General features: G+C 42.9%; 2 protein-coding genes across 3 annotated transcripts; both read left to right on the top strand.

The window, feature by feature from the left end:
• The first annotated feature begins 3924 nt into the window (after window positions 1-3924).
• Window positions 3925-6720, top strand: LOC133896368 (uncharacterized). 2 transcript variants are annotated; one of them, XM_062336962.1, is made up of 3 exons: window positions 3925-4659; window positions 5136-5545; window positions 6021-6720. In XM_062336962.1, the coding sequence occupies exons 1-3, from the start codon at window positions 4495-4497 to the stop codon at window positions 6472-6474; spliced, it is 1029 nt and encodes a 342-aa protein (XP_062192946.1). In that variant the 5' UTR covers window positions 3925-4494; the 3' UTR covers window positions 6475-6720. The 2 variants fall into 2 exon arrangements, with proteins under 2 accessions (XP_062192946.1, XP_062192945.1); XM_062336961.1 differs by having other exon boundaries at window positions 6018-6720.
• A 708-nt stretch (window positions 6721-7428) lies between these two features.
• LOC133895931 (choline-phosphate cytidylyltransferase 2-like) lies at window positions 7429-9341 on the top strand. Its single transcript, XM_062336459.1, has 7 exons — window positions 7429-7659; window positions 7971-8084; window positions 8178-8273; window positions 8353-8395; window positions 8489-8644; window positions 8735-8998; window positions 9092-9341. Exons 1-7 carry the CDS (start codon window positions 7442-7444, stop codon window positions 9179-9181), a joined length of 981 nt encoding a protein of 326 aa, XP_062192443.1. The 5' UTR covers window positions 7429-7441; the 3' UTR covers window positions 9182-9341.
• Window positions 9342-12769: the final 3428 nt, after the last annotated feature.

Below are 12769 nucleotides of genomic sequence, written 5' to 3'. Positions count from 1 at the left end.
GGTTGCAAGGAGGGTGGTTCAATGGATTGGCACACACTGAATTATCCGGTGATGGATATGAGATCACCGGAAGCTTTCATAGTACCTTTTCTTACAGAGAGCAAAATTTTCCTGGAACAAATAATGTTACACTCACCGGATGGTTTAGTGTTCAGGAGCATACCACACCGGACCATCTGTTGTTCACGTTTTCTAAAGAATACGCTCTGAGTAGAAGTTTTTAATTTTATGCTAACCTGAAGATGTTTTGGAGTGTGGAGAAATGGGTTTGCTTGTTTCATGGTGTGCAGGTGATGAATGCTTGGCGGTCGACGGCGGGTGATCGGGGCTAAGTGGGTGCTTGGTGCCGGACGATTAAGGAGGGCCGCGCGGAGTCAAAGGTGATCCTAACTGTACATATGAAGGTCAAGCAAAACATGAAACGGAAGATGAAGATGACGTGATGACAAAGTCAAGCAAAGGGGATGCCGGTGCAAGTGACAATGCGTCATGAGGGATCGGGAGCTGGAGAGACTTGCCGGAGGTCAAGATCGCAAGATGGAGGACAAGCGTCATCATCGGAGCGTTTGCTTCAGGTGGAAACAAGTGGCAGCTAGTCACGCTTTGAGAAACGTGCTAGGGTTTCGTAGTTTGGCCTCAAAACCGTGAGAGGATTGGAGGAGTACGTGGCACCATCGTAAAGCTTGCGTTGAGGCAAAACTAAGTCGTAAAGGCACCGCGACCATCCGATGAATAGAGAAGAAAATAGACTAAAATACCCTCGGTGGTTGGTTGAAGTGTACTACAAGAGAGATGTATTTTGAAAAAAAGCTAAGAAACTTAGAATCAAGTTTTCTAGGCCTATAAATAGAGGGGTGCGGCTATAGGAGAGGATGAACCAGCTATTTGAGCCCCTTGTGCCACCCATATGAAAGCATTGTGTTAGGATTTTAGTGGAGAGAAGGATGAGTGTTTAGCCTATATAATAGGTGAGACTTTTGAGAGAAAAATCTTTGGAATCCGTCTAAATTAGGGCTGATCTATTTGAGTAATGAAGTTTATTTTGTTTCATGTGCTTGAATTCCCCTCCTTCTAATTTCCCTCTCTTGTTTTCCTTGCCTTGTGTAAAAGTTTTTCCTTTTCGGTTTTGATTTTCGTTTTTATTTTTGGCTGAAATTTTAGTATCTTGTGAGATCATTCTTATTGTTGCCAGAGACATAAAATTTGTATACACACGCTTACGTGATGGGATCTTGAATTCTCTTGCATCTAGATAATTAATTTAGAGAGTTTAACCGCTTGGTGTTCATCTTTTTTTTTCTTTGCTAGTTATGATCTTTCAAGTGCTAAGACGTATGGATTGATCTTAAATGGAACATATGGTTCATAAACCATCCGTGGAGTCGTGTTGCCTCGATTTTCTCTTGTTGAAACTTATCTTGATTTTTTCTTCCGCTTAAGTTTTGAAATGCGTTAGGTGATTTAAATAGGAGAAGACCATCGATTTTGTAAGAAATTTGTTGAATCGTCTATTCACCCTCTCTAATCGTCAATCTCGTTCCTACATTGTCTTCTTATGAGATTAATCAAGCTAGCAGAGAACGTATAGTTGTTATCCTAAGAGAGTTCCAAACCTGTATAAAATCTTATATTTTCTTTTTGTACACATAGTTGATAACTAGTTAATCTCTACTTCAATTAAGTGTTTGCATCATTAACTTTACTAATCATTACAAGCTTCATGTATAGATGCAATATCCTCATTTTACTTTTTCTAGCACAACCAGTAGATGTTCCGTGTTCCAAATCGATCGAAAAGTTTTGAATATTTTTTCTCTAAAATGGCAGACATTTGGGTTGTAAGACTAGCACAAGAAAGTTTTGTATGGGCTCACATTTCATATTATATATAGAAAGTTCAAGACAATTTCTCCTCTCTCTTTCCCCATTCTCTCTCTACTACTAATAATAATTTCTCTTCAAATTTACGTTGGAGCATCTAAAGAAAGTGTTTGCATATTCCTAACCAACCTCCTGTTGACAATAGAGAAAGAGCTCCAATATAAAGATATCCATTGGTGCTTAATCTATTTAAACTCCGGTTTTATTCTACTACGCATGATATTATTGTGTTTACTATATTCCCAGGGTTTTCAACTCTCGTGCAACTAACCACGCTCTAAACACCTGCAGCTGAAATTATTAGGAGAAGATGGAGCATCAAATAGTACACAATAACGAGAAGAGAACTGGAACCTCGTGATCCCAAACCCCCAACTTGTAAAAGATAAAAAGAGACGTGGAGCATGATTGTTTGCTTTCTGTACGGCGGCGACGTGCAGAGATCCTAATCGTGCCTGCCTCAACTGGGCTTTTGTTCCCCTTTTGCTACCTCCACCCTCCTTGTCTACACATCCTGCCTTTGTGCCTGCCATGTTTCCCTCTGCTTACCGGGGAAAAAAAAACTTTTTGAAAGGATTGGACTATATTTTAGTGAACAGTACTGAAAAATACATTAGCATAATGAAGTGTATGGCACAACTTGAAATGTTGGAATTCACGAGAGACATATTTTATCATTTTGATGATTTTAGAAAAAATCTCTTTCAAGTGAATCCTAGATCTATAACTAGATGGAACAAAATAATGCTACAATTCGTTTATGACTATGCTATATGATATATTAATAATGAGCCTTTTCTCTCTCTTTTTTCACTCTAATTCAAGAATCTTAGGCATATAAATATGTATAATTTTTAGGACTGGAAATAAAGTTTGAGGTTCATGAGCTAGCTCGGGCTCGATCAAGCTCGGATCAACTCGACCATCAACAAGCCGAGGTTGAGCCACCTTCCCAACCTGGTCGTTAAACGAGTCGAGCCCAAGCTGGCTCGGTGGCCGACCCACCCCAACCCAACTCCAGCATTTAGTCAACTGTCGCTCTTATCGGCCCTCAGCCTAGAGGCCCCAAACACACTGCCAACCGCCCAGAGACCTCTCCAAGATCCATAAGCCTTAGACATGCCGCCCAGATGGCAGACGTTGTCCTCGCTGCCGCGACCATCTCCAGGCTCCCATCCATGCCCGCATAGCACCGCATTGCCTCGACTGGTGATGGCGTGAGCTCAAGGGCGCGCGGGAATAGTAGGCTCAGGTCATGGAGCGAGTACCTAGACACCTGCACCGATGGCGATGGCGAGGGGGTCCTTAGCCACACCACATCCGCTTTCGACTTCGGCGGTGGCGTCACAACCTCATTAGCCAGGGGAGTGGTACAGATGCGTGAGGAGCTTCGCGAATGCCACCTCTAGCGCCAGGAGGAGAAGTCTATGGCCATGACCTCCATGTGTTAGACATTTTGCTTCACTTGGTAGATTTCGAGGGACCACGGGGAGGTGGCGGAATTCATCCAGGGGATGGAAAGGTGTCAAATAGATCTGGCTCGCGAGCCAACCGAGCTGGCTCGAGCCTGATTTTTAGCTCGGTAAGTTGATTGAACCGAGCCTAGCTCGACTCGCTTACAGTTGAGCTCGTTGAACCGAGCTGGCTTGGCTCATTTCCACCCTAACAACTTCCGATAGTGCATCAGTCACAATTACTCCTAACATCACTCGAAACCCTTTTGATATCTTAAAAAAAACTTATAATCAATCAGCATTATGATAATTTATTAAAAATTTCCATTTACACTGCTTAAACATACTCCTATTTTAGCAGATCATTAATTCACACCAAATTTGGTCCAGAAACCTCTTCAAACACACCCCTAGCACACATACCTGGCAAGCGTCACTGTCAGAAAACACAAGCCAGAAAGGGCCCAGGTGGATCTCGCGGGCCCCACATGTCGGTCCCACTGGGGACGCCCCGGATTTGTTCCCCAAAGGCGCGTAGCTATTTTAGTAAACCGAAGCATGATTTGGGCCCATAATAGCGCGTCTCCCCTATCCGGCTGTCCCTTCTCCCTGTCGTCTACGTCCCTTCCGCCCGCTACCTTCGGCTCCCAAGATCCCCCCTTGTTCCTTCTCCCGGCCCTCTCCGCCTGGATTTGATCGCCGCCTGGCTGTGACCCCTTCCAGTTAGATTCATTTGCGAGTTCTTTAATGCAAAGCTGCTGTTCATTCTGTGGTTTGGCCGGTTGATTTCTTGGTTGATCCGGTGGATTGGAGCGGGAGCGCGGCAAAAGGTGGCGCCTTGGTGCGACGCGGTCGCGGTGAATTTGTTGCTTCTGCTGCTTGTGGAGTCATTGTGAGTGGGAGCGAGGAGAGGCGAAGGTTTAATCTGATCTTGCGTGGGCGAGAGTGGTGGGGAAGCGGGTAAAAGGAGGCAGCTTTTCTTCTGTCCCGATCGCATTCGGGCGATTCGTTCGTTCCCAGGCGTCTCGATCTGACGCGTTTCTGTGGATCGGCGTGAAGGAGGCGAGGCGGCTTGCTGTGGATCCAGGAAGGATTTGGTTGCGTTGGGTGGTGACGGGTGTTGTTGTTGCTGCTGCTGTTCTTGGCATGAGCGTTGGAGATGGGGACGGATTACTACAATGTGCTCAAGGTGAACCGGAACGCGACGGAGGAGGACCTCAAGAAGTCGTACCGGCGGCTGGCGATGAAGTGGCACCCCGACAAGAATCCCGGCGACGCCAAGGAGGCCGAGGCCAAATTCAAGAAGATATCCGAGGCCTACGAGGTATGGAAATGCACGCCGTTTTTTACTTTACAGTTGGATGCAATTGCAGCGCGACGTAGCTTTCGCGGTCCTGGTAACAAAATTAAGGTGATGTTATTGTGATGCAATTGGGTAGATGTTGGTGGTTATTATTATTTTTCTGTTCGTATTACAAATAAGTGCGTTTTGGTTGGAGATTGGGGAACCATGATGGTTGTTTTGTTTGCCAATTTTAAATATCACCAAAGATTCGTGTGGATTGCGTGCATTGTGTGTTAGGCCGATCTTCATTATGCATTCCTGCAAAGTATGCTGATCGATAATATCTGCATTCCAGCGTTCAGTGTAAATTGTGGATTATGTGTACGGTTGATCATTTCTGCTCCTTCAGATGTAGCAGAAAAAATCCTCACAAAAAATATTTAAGTGACAAAACATGTGCAAGCAATATCTGAAGTTTAAGATAGGTTACCATGTGCAATGTTCACTGCTTTCAGGTTTTGAGTGATCCCCAGAAGAGGGCAATCTATGATCAATATGGAGAGGAGGGCCTGAAGGCCTCTGTAGATGGCGGTGGTTCCTCGTCCATGAACGGGTCCAGCAACCACCGTTTCAATCCTCGGAACGCGGAAGACGTGTTTGCTGAGTTCTTTGGCAGCAGCAAGCCTTTCGAGGGCATGGGGCGAGCAAAGTCGATGAGGTTCCAGACAGAAGGCGCTGGCACCTTCGGTGGGTTTGGTGGGAATGTCAACAAGTTCAGATCACACAATGATTCAGTCGGCACCAGCTCGAGTCAGGCTCGGAAGCCACCGCCTGTGGAAACCAAACTTCCCTGCACGCTTGAAGATCTGTATGCAGGTTCGACACGCAAGATGAAGATATCCAGGAGCGTTGTGAAGCCTAATGGGTAAGCATGTGCCCCCTCCTTCAAAAATACATGTACTTTATTTTGAAAAAGTCAAACTTTATATATTTTGAGCAACGATTAGTTGAATTATAAGTATGTTTAGTGTGTAAAAATTATACAACTAGATTCATATCTCGAAATGCTTTCAGAATATATTGGTTTTGTAGCTATAAATTATATATTTTGTGAGAAACCAATGGTCAGAGTCTAACTTTGAAGACCTGAGCCAGAATAAAATACGCCTTGTATTCTTAAACGGGAGGAGTATCTAGGTGGATTCTTGTAGTAGACTCTTTGCATTAGTTTTCACCTAAGAAAGCATGCCATTATTCCCTTATTTGTAGTACAAGCAATATGTGAGTACAAGGAGGTCATAAACAATTAAGAAATGGTGATTTCAAGAGATTAACGGAGTCTGATTTCCTTGTCTCCGAACTTGTTTTTTCCTCTCCTAACCCTTCTGGCTTTTAAGCAGGCAACCAGGGACTGAATCGGAGATTTTAACAATCGATATAAAGCCTGGCTGGAAGAAGGGAACCAAGATAACATTCCCAGATAAGGGCAATGAGCAGCCAAATCAGCTACCTGCCGATCTCGTCTTTGTCATCGATGAGAAGCCCCATGATCTGTACACAAGAGAAGGCAACGATCTCCTGGTCTACCGGAAGATTGATTTGGTGGATGCCTTGGCAGGAACCACTGTTAATCTGAAGACCCTCGACGGACGTGACCTGGTGATTAAGCTGACAGATGTGGTGACACCTGGGTATGAGCTTGTGATCGCGAAGGAGGGGATGCCTATTGTCAAGGAGAATGGGAGAAGAGGCAACCTGAGGATCAAGTTCGATGTTGATTTTCCTAGGAGGTTATCGTCAGAGCAGCGGCACAACATTAGGAAGGTTCTTGGAGGTCAATCTCAGCAGCAGTGAGCACACTTCGAAACAAAATCATCTGTCCCATAATTCCCCATGAAATGCAGACTAATTCAGATGTTCTCCTCGTTCTTTTATTCAGCTGGCTTGTATGTTTAGTTATTTTCCCTTTGTTGTTGTTTTCCGATCTTCTTGATTGGAAAAAATAGAAATATTGAAGACCACATGTGTTATACAAAAATCTTGTCTTTGTGTCTTCAACTACAAATTTCAATGTTACACTTGTCCAACCCCCCTTTTCCCAATGAATTATGTTCACTGAAGTAACACGACCTGATATCAGCATTGTGCAACACTGAAGGTTACAATCATGGTATTGTGTACAAAGATTGGACTTTCTGCAGTTTATCACAGGCTTTTGCAGCCTTGTAGGTGCATAAGTTTACCATCTGAAAATACAAAAATGCTTTGCCTTTGGAAATCATACATTTTCCAATGCAACAACAGACGCTTAAGCCACACAATCCAACAGAAGGCAATACTGATACAGCTGCATTTAAATTTTGTTGCCAAAAAGAAGCACAAAACCTGATGCAGAAACCATCGGCGTCGTCAGAATTACCACGTCATGGGACCTCGCTACCTTCAGCGGTCCATTCCCAATTTTACCACAAAACAGGAAGGAGAATATGCAGTTTCTTTTTGGCTAAATTTTGGAAGAAAACAAGCCTCTCAAACTTTTGCGTAGTGAAGTTTTTCTGCTGAATTTCGTTCATACGAGTAGCAGATTAGCAATGTCACGGGTGAATCATACCACCAATCTGTCTCAGCCGAAAATAGCAACGGCCTCCCTTGAAATATGGGGCCCACGCCTTCTGCCATCTAAAAACCGTCAGTTTTTTTTCCCATTCCCATCTGCTGGTCGTTATTTTCCCGCGTCCACCAAAATCGCCGCGCGCCTTTTCGTCGCCACGGACCACGGCGGAACCGAACAGAACCGTCGGATCAGGATCGGGCGGTGCCGATGAAGCCGGCGGAGGACGCGGCCGTCCCGGCGACGGCGGCAGCGCAGACGGTGTGGTACGACCCGATGTCGTCGCCGCCGCAGCCGCCGCCGGCGGCGGGCGGGGCAGCCTCGCCGTTGGTGAGCTCTGACGCGCGGCCTGTCCGGGTGTACGCCGATGGCATCTACGATCTCTTCCACTTCGGCCATGCTCGCGCGCTCGAACAGGCCAAGAAATCGTGAGCTCTTCTTGTATTCTTTTCTCATGTTGTTTCGTTCCAAATCCTGTGCTTACGCTGCAACTGGATTCCCCCCTTTACTCAGATGCCATGAGCCTTTAAATTTTATTATTCCCTTGATCTGCATCCTTTGTTTTCACTCAACATCAAGAAGAAAAATCTATATGATTGTGGTCAAGCATGCAGTTGCAAACTGCCATTTTCCTGTAAAGATTGACAGATTGTCGTTACCACTTCCTTTTTAATTATGAAAATATTGAAAAGATCGTTTTTTTTTCTTGGCTTGCATAACGTGCAATTTCTCTCCTCAGATTCCACAACACCTACTTGCTCGTCGGTTGCTGCAGCGACGAGATCACCCACCGGTACAAAGGCAAGACTGTCATGACCGAAGCTGAGCGCTATGAATCGCTTCGCCATTGCAAGTAAGCTTCCACCTCCCCATTTTCAGATTCTCGGTGCTGTGACACACATGAAAAATGCTCTGACTGTTTTGTTGCCTGCTTTGAATCCGAAAGGTGGGTCGACGAGGTTATACCAGATGCTCCATGGGTCATCAATCAGGAATTCCTCGACAAGCACCACATTGATTATGTCGCTCATGATGCGCTCCCGTAAGTGTATGTTTGGCGACAATGTTGACAAATCGATGTAACTAAAGTAACTAGCAGTAACATCATGTGATTGTTTCAGGTATGCTGACACGAGTGGAGCATCCAATGATGTCTATGAATTTGTTGGGACCTCTGAATTTCCTCCAAGTTTCAGTTAAGCATTTGTGAGTTCTGATGATCAGGTAACGGAATGCCTGATCTCTGTGTTTGTACAGGTGAAGGCCATTGGGAAGTTCAAGGAGACGAAGCGCACCGAGGGCATCTCGACTTCGGACATCATCATGAGGATCTTGAAGGACTATAACCAGTACATCATGCGGAACTTGATCCGTGGGTACAGCCGCAAAGACCTCGGAGTGAGCTATGTCAAGGTGACTGGTTGATCTATCAGGAACCTCTTCAAAAGACAAAAGGGAAAAAATAATTACTGAATTATGTTTGTTTTGTTGTAATGTGATCAGGAGAAGCAACTGAGAGTGAACATGGGGATAAGCAAGCTAAGGGAGAAGGTGAAAGAGCATCAAGAGAAGGTGATCAAGTCGCTTTACAACCGTTTTGAGACAGATCTTCACATGATTTACAAAATTCTGGTACCAACCGTGTTGCATACGCAGTTTCACAGCGCGGCGAAGATAGCTGGAAGCAACCCTGTGGAGTGGATGGAGAACGCTGATCGTTGGATTGTCGGGTTCCTTGAAAAGTTTGAGGAAGGTTGCCACATGATGGTAAGAAAGCCTTAAGGAATACTAAATTATTGTCAATCTAATAGTACTTTGTGATCATGGACTGTATTTGGTTTGGTGTTGTTCATTGGACAGGAAACCGCGATTAAAGATCGGATTCAGGAGGGGCTGAAGAGGCAAGGCAGGTCCGAGTCGAACCTGTCTGAAGAAGACTCGGACTCGTAGTGTCCTGTAGTATCTACATAAAACTTCAGAAAAGGAAAAATTGGAGGTCATATTCCTACAGTTTGTGTAATAGTATGAGATTAGCATGTTATTATAGGATATCAAAGTGATCATGATTTAGTCGTACCTAGAGATTATGTACTATTAAGAATTTTTTTTCTTTGGGGGGAAACTAGAGGGACTTGGTCCCTACAAATTATATATTAAGAGATAAAAGGAGAGTACAAAAACAGAGATTAGGGAGGGGAACAAACAAAATAAAACCAAGAGATTACAGCCTTGAGTTTATCCATTCTGAGAGTTTATCAAAGTACGTTCTCTTGATCAGTTGAGTCACTAAGTTCAGCTCATGGAGGAATCTATTTCTGCACTATAAAACTGATGGGTCAATATTCTTGAAAATTCAATCATTTCTAATTGACCAAATGCTCCAACAGATAAGGACGATTATCTCCATGGAGAATGGTTCGTTAATTTTCCTTTTCATATAGTGCGAAATTTGATCGAGGTGAATATGTTGAGGAAGATCTATGCTAATAGAAAGTCAGCAAGCCTTTGCAAAATTGCACCTGAGGAAGAGATAAGAGGTTCTCCTCTCTTTGCCAAATGTACAGCTTACAGTTATAATCCTCCATAATCATATTCCGTTCTACGTAACATTCCTCTTGAATTCAATTTTTCTTGAAGAAGCAGCTAGAAAAAAAATTGTGTTTCTTTTGACAAGAGGATCTCCAAATCCATATTTGAAAGCAGGATGTACATTTTGTATGACCCATTAGGAATGTATAAACTCATTTTGAAGAAAAACCAGTCTTGCCCCAAATATATGTCTAGGAGTCTTCTCTTGTTGAAAGATGAATTTCTTCAACTCTGTCTTGAAGTAACTGGAACTGTGAAAAAACTTGAACCAAAAGAGGAAGGTGGAACAACTCGAGAAAGTTGTGCCTGCTAGAAGCTGAATTCAAGGTAATATTGTTGACCTTGGTGAATGAATAGGGTTTAGGGGAAGAATGGAGAGAGATCAGTCCTCCCCACATATCTTGCCAGAAGTGAATTGAGGTTCCATTTTCTATTTGAGCAACTGACAGTCCCTTGAAAATATTTAGGAGCTTAATAATACTCTTCCACCAAAAAGAACCCTTTTAACCCACACATGGGATCTTTCTATTTGTATAATAATTTTTCCATATCAGCTTCACCCAAGGAAGATCTTGCTTATTTAAGAATTTATCTAAATATTTTAGGAGTGCCTCATTTTAGACCCAAAGCTTGATAACACCGAGCCATCCTTCATATTTAGGTCTGCACACCAAGTTCCAAGCTGCAAGAGGTTGTTTCTTAGCATTTAAATTTGATCCTCTCCAAAGGCAGTGCTTTCTATGTTTGTCAATTTGATTGATCACCGAAAAGGGCAACTCTAGAGTGCACATATAATAGGTTGGGAGAGAATTTAAGCAAGAATTGACCATTTATATTTTCTACCGAGCTAAGAAGGAGCAGCAGCTGACCAACTTCCTTTCAATCCTCTGGACCAAAGGAATGAAGTCTTTCATTTTTGGCTTTGTGAGACCAAGAGGAAGACCAAGATATGTGAAGGGCAGTGAATCCATTTTACATCTGAAAGTGCTGGAGAGAAGGTCTAATTTTGTTGCACTCCCATTAATTGGATACATGCAAGATTTGTTATAGTCAACCTGAAGACCAGTAGAGTCTGCAAAAGTGTGGAGGAAGGCTTTCAGAACAAAGAGCTATCTAGGGTAGGCTTTCATGATAATTAAAGTATCATCGGCATATTGTATAATAGGGAAGTTATTGCTAGCTCCTGAAATAGGAAGGGTTAAGAGACCTTGATCTTTGGCTCTATTGAGAATGGTTTGTAATAAATCTGCAACAAGAGCAAAAAAAAAAAGAGAGAAGAAAGAGGATCTCCTTGTCTGACACCTCTGCGACAATGAAACTGATGAGGATATCACTCCTTCAGATACAACCACAACAAATGATCATCTCATTGTTACACTTATGCAAGGTTCAACTATAAGAGAACATGCATTTCAATTATAAGAGCACAATCATATCATATATACGAGGATGGGATGCTACTAAATAGATCTTGTGATATTTTGTTACATAGAAATACGGGAGGATACATTTCAGCAAGTTGGCGCATTTCAAATGGACACCAAAATTCAATCGGCCACCTCTACATCAACTCGCACACATTCCAAAAGGACACCACCATCTTTCCAAGGAAACACCACCTGGACACCACCTTTCCAACCAAGACAAGTCAGACTCCAATTCAAATACAACTTGGTTTCAGAATTCAATTCGGATTCAGCAGACAACCGTGTAACAAAAGGATCATATCTCTCTAATACATACTCCAATGGATGTGTTTAGCCACATGCTAGAAAGATTACATCATGATCTTTCTAACTAATCCATCCCCACCAACAGATACCTTGTGAGCGACTCAGAAACCTCAAAACGAGTCAATATTGTAACAGATAGAGTTAGAATCGAATTTTATTTTCTTAGTTTGTTTTGTAACGTTTAGGGGGCTTGCATGCCTCATAAATAGAGGCAAGGTGTTACCAGAATAGTCGAGTTTTGTTGAAGCATAGTTTCTCCTAGGACTAAACAGCATTGTCTCTAGTTGTGTCTTGCGACCACCTAGTTGACTACTTTGTAGAACTCCACCATATCAATATATCATTCATCATCTATATTCGCAATTCAGATTGTCTTCAATTATTCCTGCTTGTACTTCAGTTGCTTGCAGGGATAAGAACTTTGTGTTTAAGCTAATCGTGCCTACAGCGAAGTCAGTAACCTCTAGGAGTTGGTTTAGCGATTGCCAAGGAGCTTTGTCATCGTACGAGTGTAGCCAAATTGTCAAAGTCATCTTCACCAAACCGACTTGTATTTCTCATCGAATGATCGAGACACTCATACCCATATCAGAAATATCTTCACTAGATTACCATTGAAGAGTATAGAAGAGGTACCAGTGCTCATAATAGATTGAATCCAAAGAAGCCACTTGTGCCAAAAGCCTTTGTGTTGGAGGATGGAAAGGATCACTTGATGTTCAACCATGTCAAATGCTTTCTCAAAATCTAATTTGAGAATGATAAACTCCCTTCTTGTGTTGTGGCAAATGTGTAGATATTCAAAGGACCATGTGAGACAATCTTGAATTGTTCTGCTTCTTATGAAGCCATATTGATTCTGGTGTACAATGGAAAGAATGTTGCAAGGATTTTAGTGATGACCTTGATAGTACAATTAAGGAGAGAAATGAGTCTGAAATCCCCCACTAGAACAAGAGCATCCTTTTTTGGCACCAAGGTAATATGTGAGCCATTAATACTTCTAATGCAAGCATTTCCATCACAAAAAGGCTTGACACACATCATAAAAGTCTTATGCAATAATTGCCAGCATCTTTTGAAGAAAAAGTTGTGTTAAATCCATCAGGGCCTGGGGGTTTGTATGAGGGAAGATTTAAGACAACCTTGTCTATCTCTTCTTTAGAGAAGTCTGCATCCATCCAAGAGAGGTTTGCTAAGGGCAGCAGTAGCGTCT

The sequence above is a fragment of the Phragmites australis genome, chromosome 16, assembly GCF_958298935.1.
Source record: "Phragmites australis chromosome 16, lpPhrAust1.1, whole genome shotgun sequence".
NCBI lineage: Eukaryota > Viridiplantae > Streptophyta > Magnoliopsida > Poales > Poaceae > Phragmites > Phragmites australis.
Note: the sequence above shows the minus strand (reverse complement) of the source record. Positions and strands in the feature narration are given on the sequence as shown.

Bases quoted from the DNA above. Each gene is read 5' to 3' on its own strand.
- LOC133896368 (XM_062336961.1), top strand. From the start codon at position 4,495: ATGGGGACGGATTACTACAATGTGCTCAAGGTGAACCGGAACGCGACG. The intron at 4,660-5,135 runs GTATGGAAATGC...CACTGCTTTCAG, and splicing joins AGATATCCGAGGCCTACGAG to GTTTTGAGTGATCCCCAGAA. The intron at 5,546-6,017 runs GTAAGCATGTGC...CTGGCTTTTAAG, and splicing joins AGCGTTGTGAAGCCTAATGG to CAGGCAACCAGGGACTGAAT.
- LOC133895931 (XM_062336459.1), top strand. From the start codon at position 7,442: ATGAAGCCGGCGGAGGACGCGGCCGTCCCGGCGACGGCGGCAGCGCAG. The intron at 8,085-8,177 runs GTAAGCTTCCAC...TGAATCCGAAAG, and splicing joins GAATCGCTTCGCCATTGCAA to GTGGGTCGACGAGGTTATAC. The intron at 8,274-8,352 runs GTAAGTGTATGT...TGATTGTTTCAG, and splicing joins GTCGCTCATGATGCGCTCCC to GTATGCTGACACGAGTGGAG.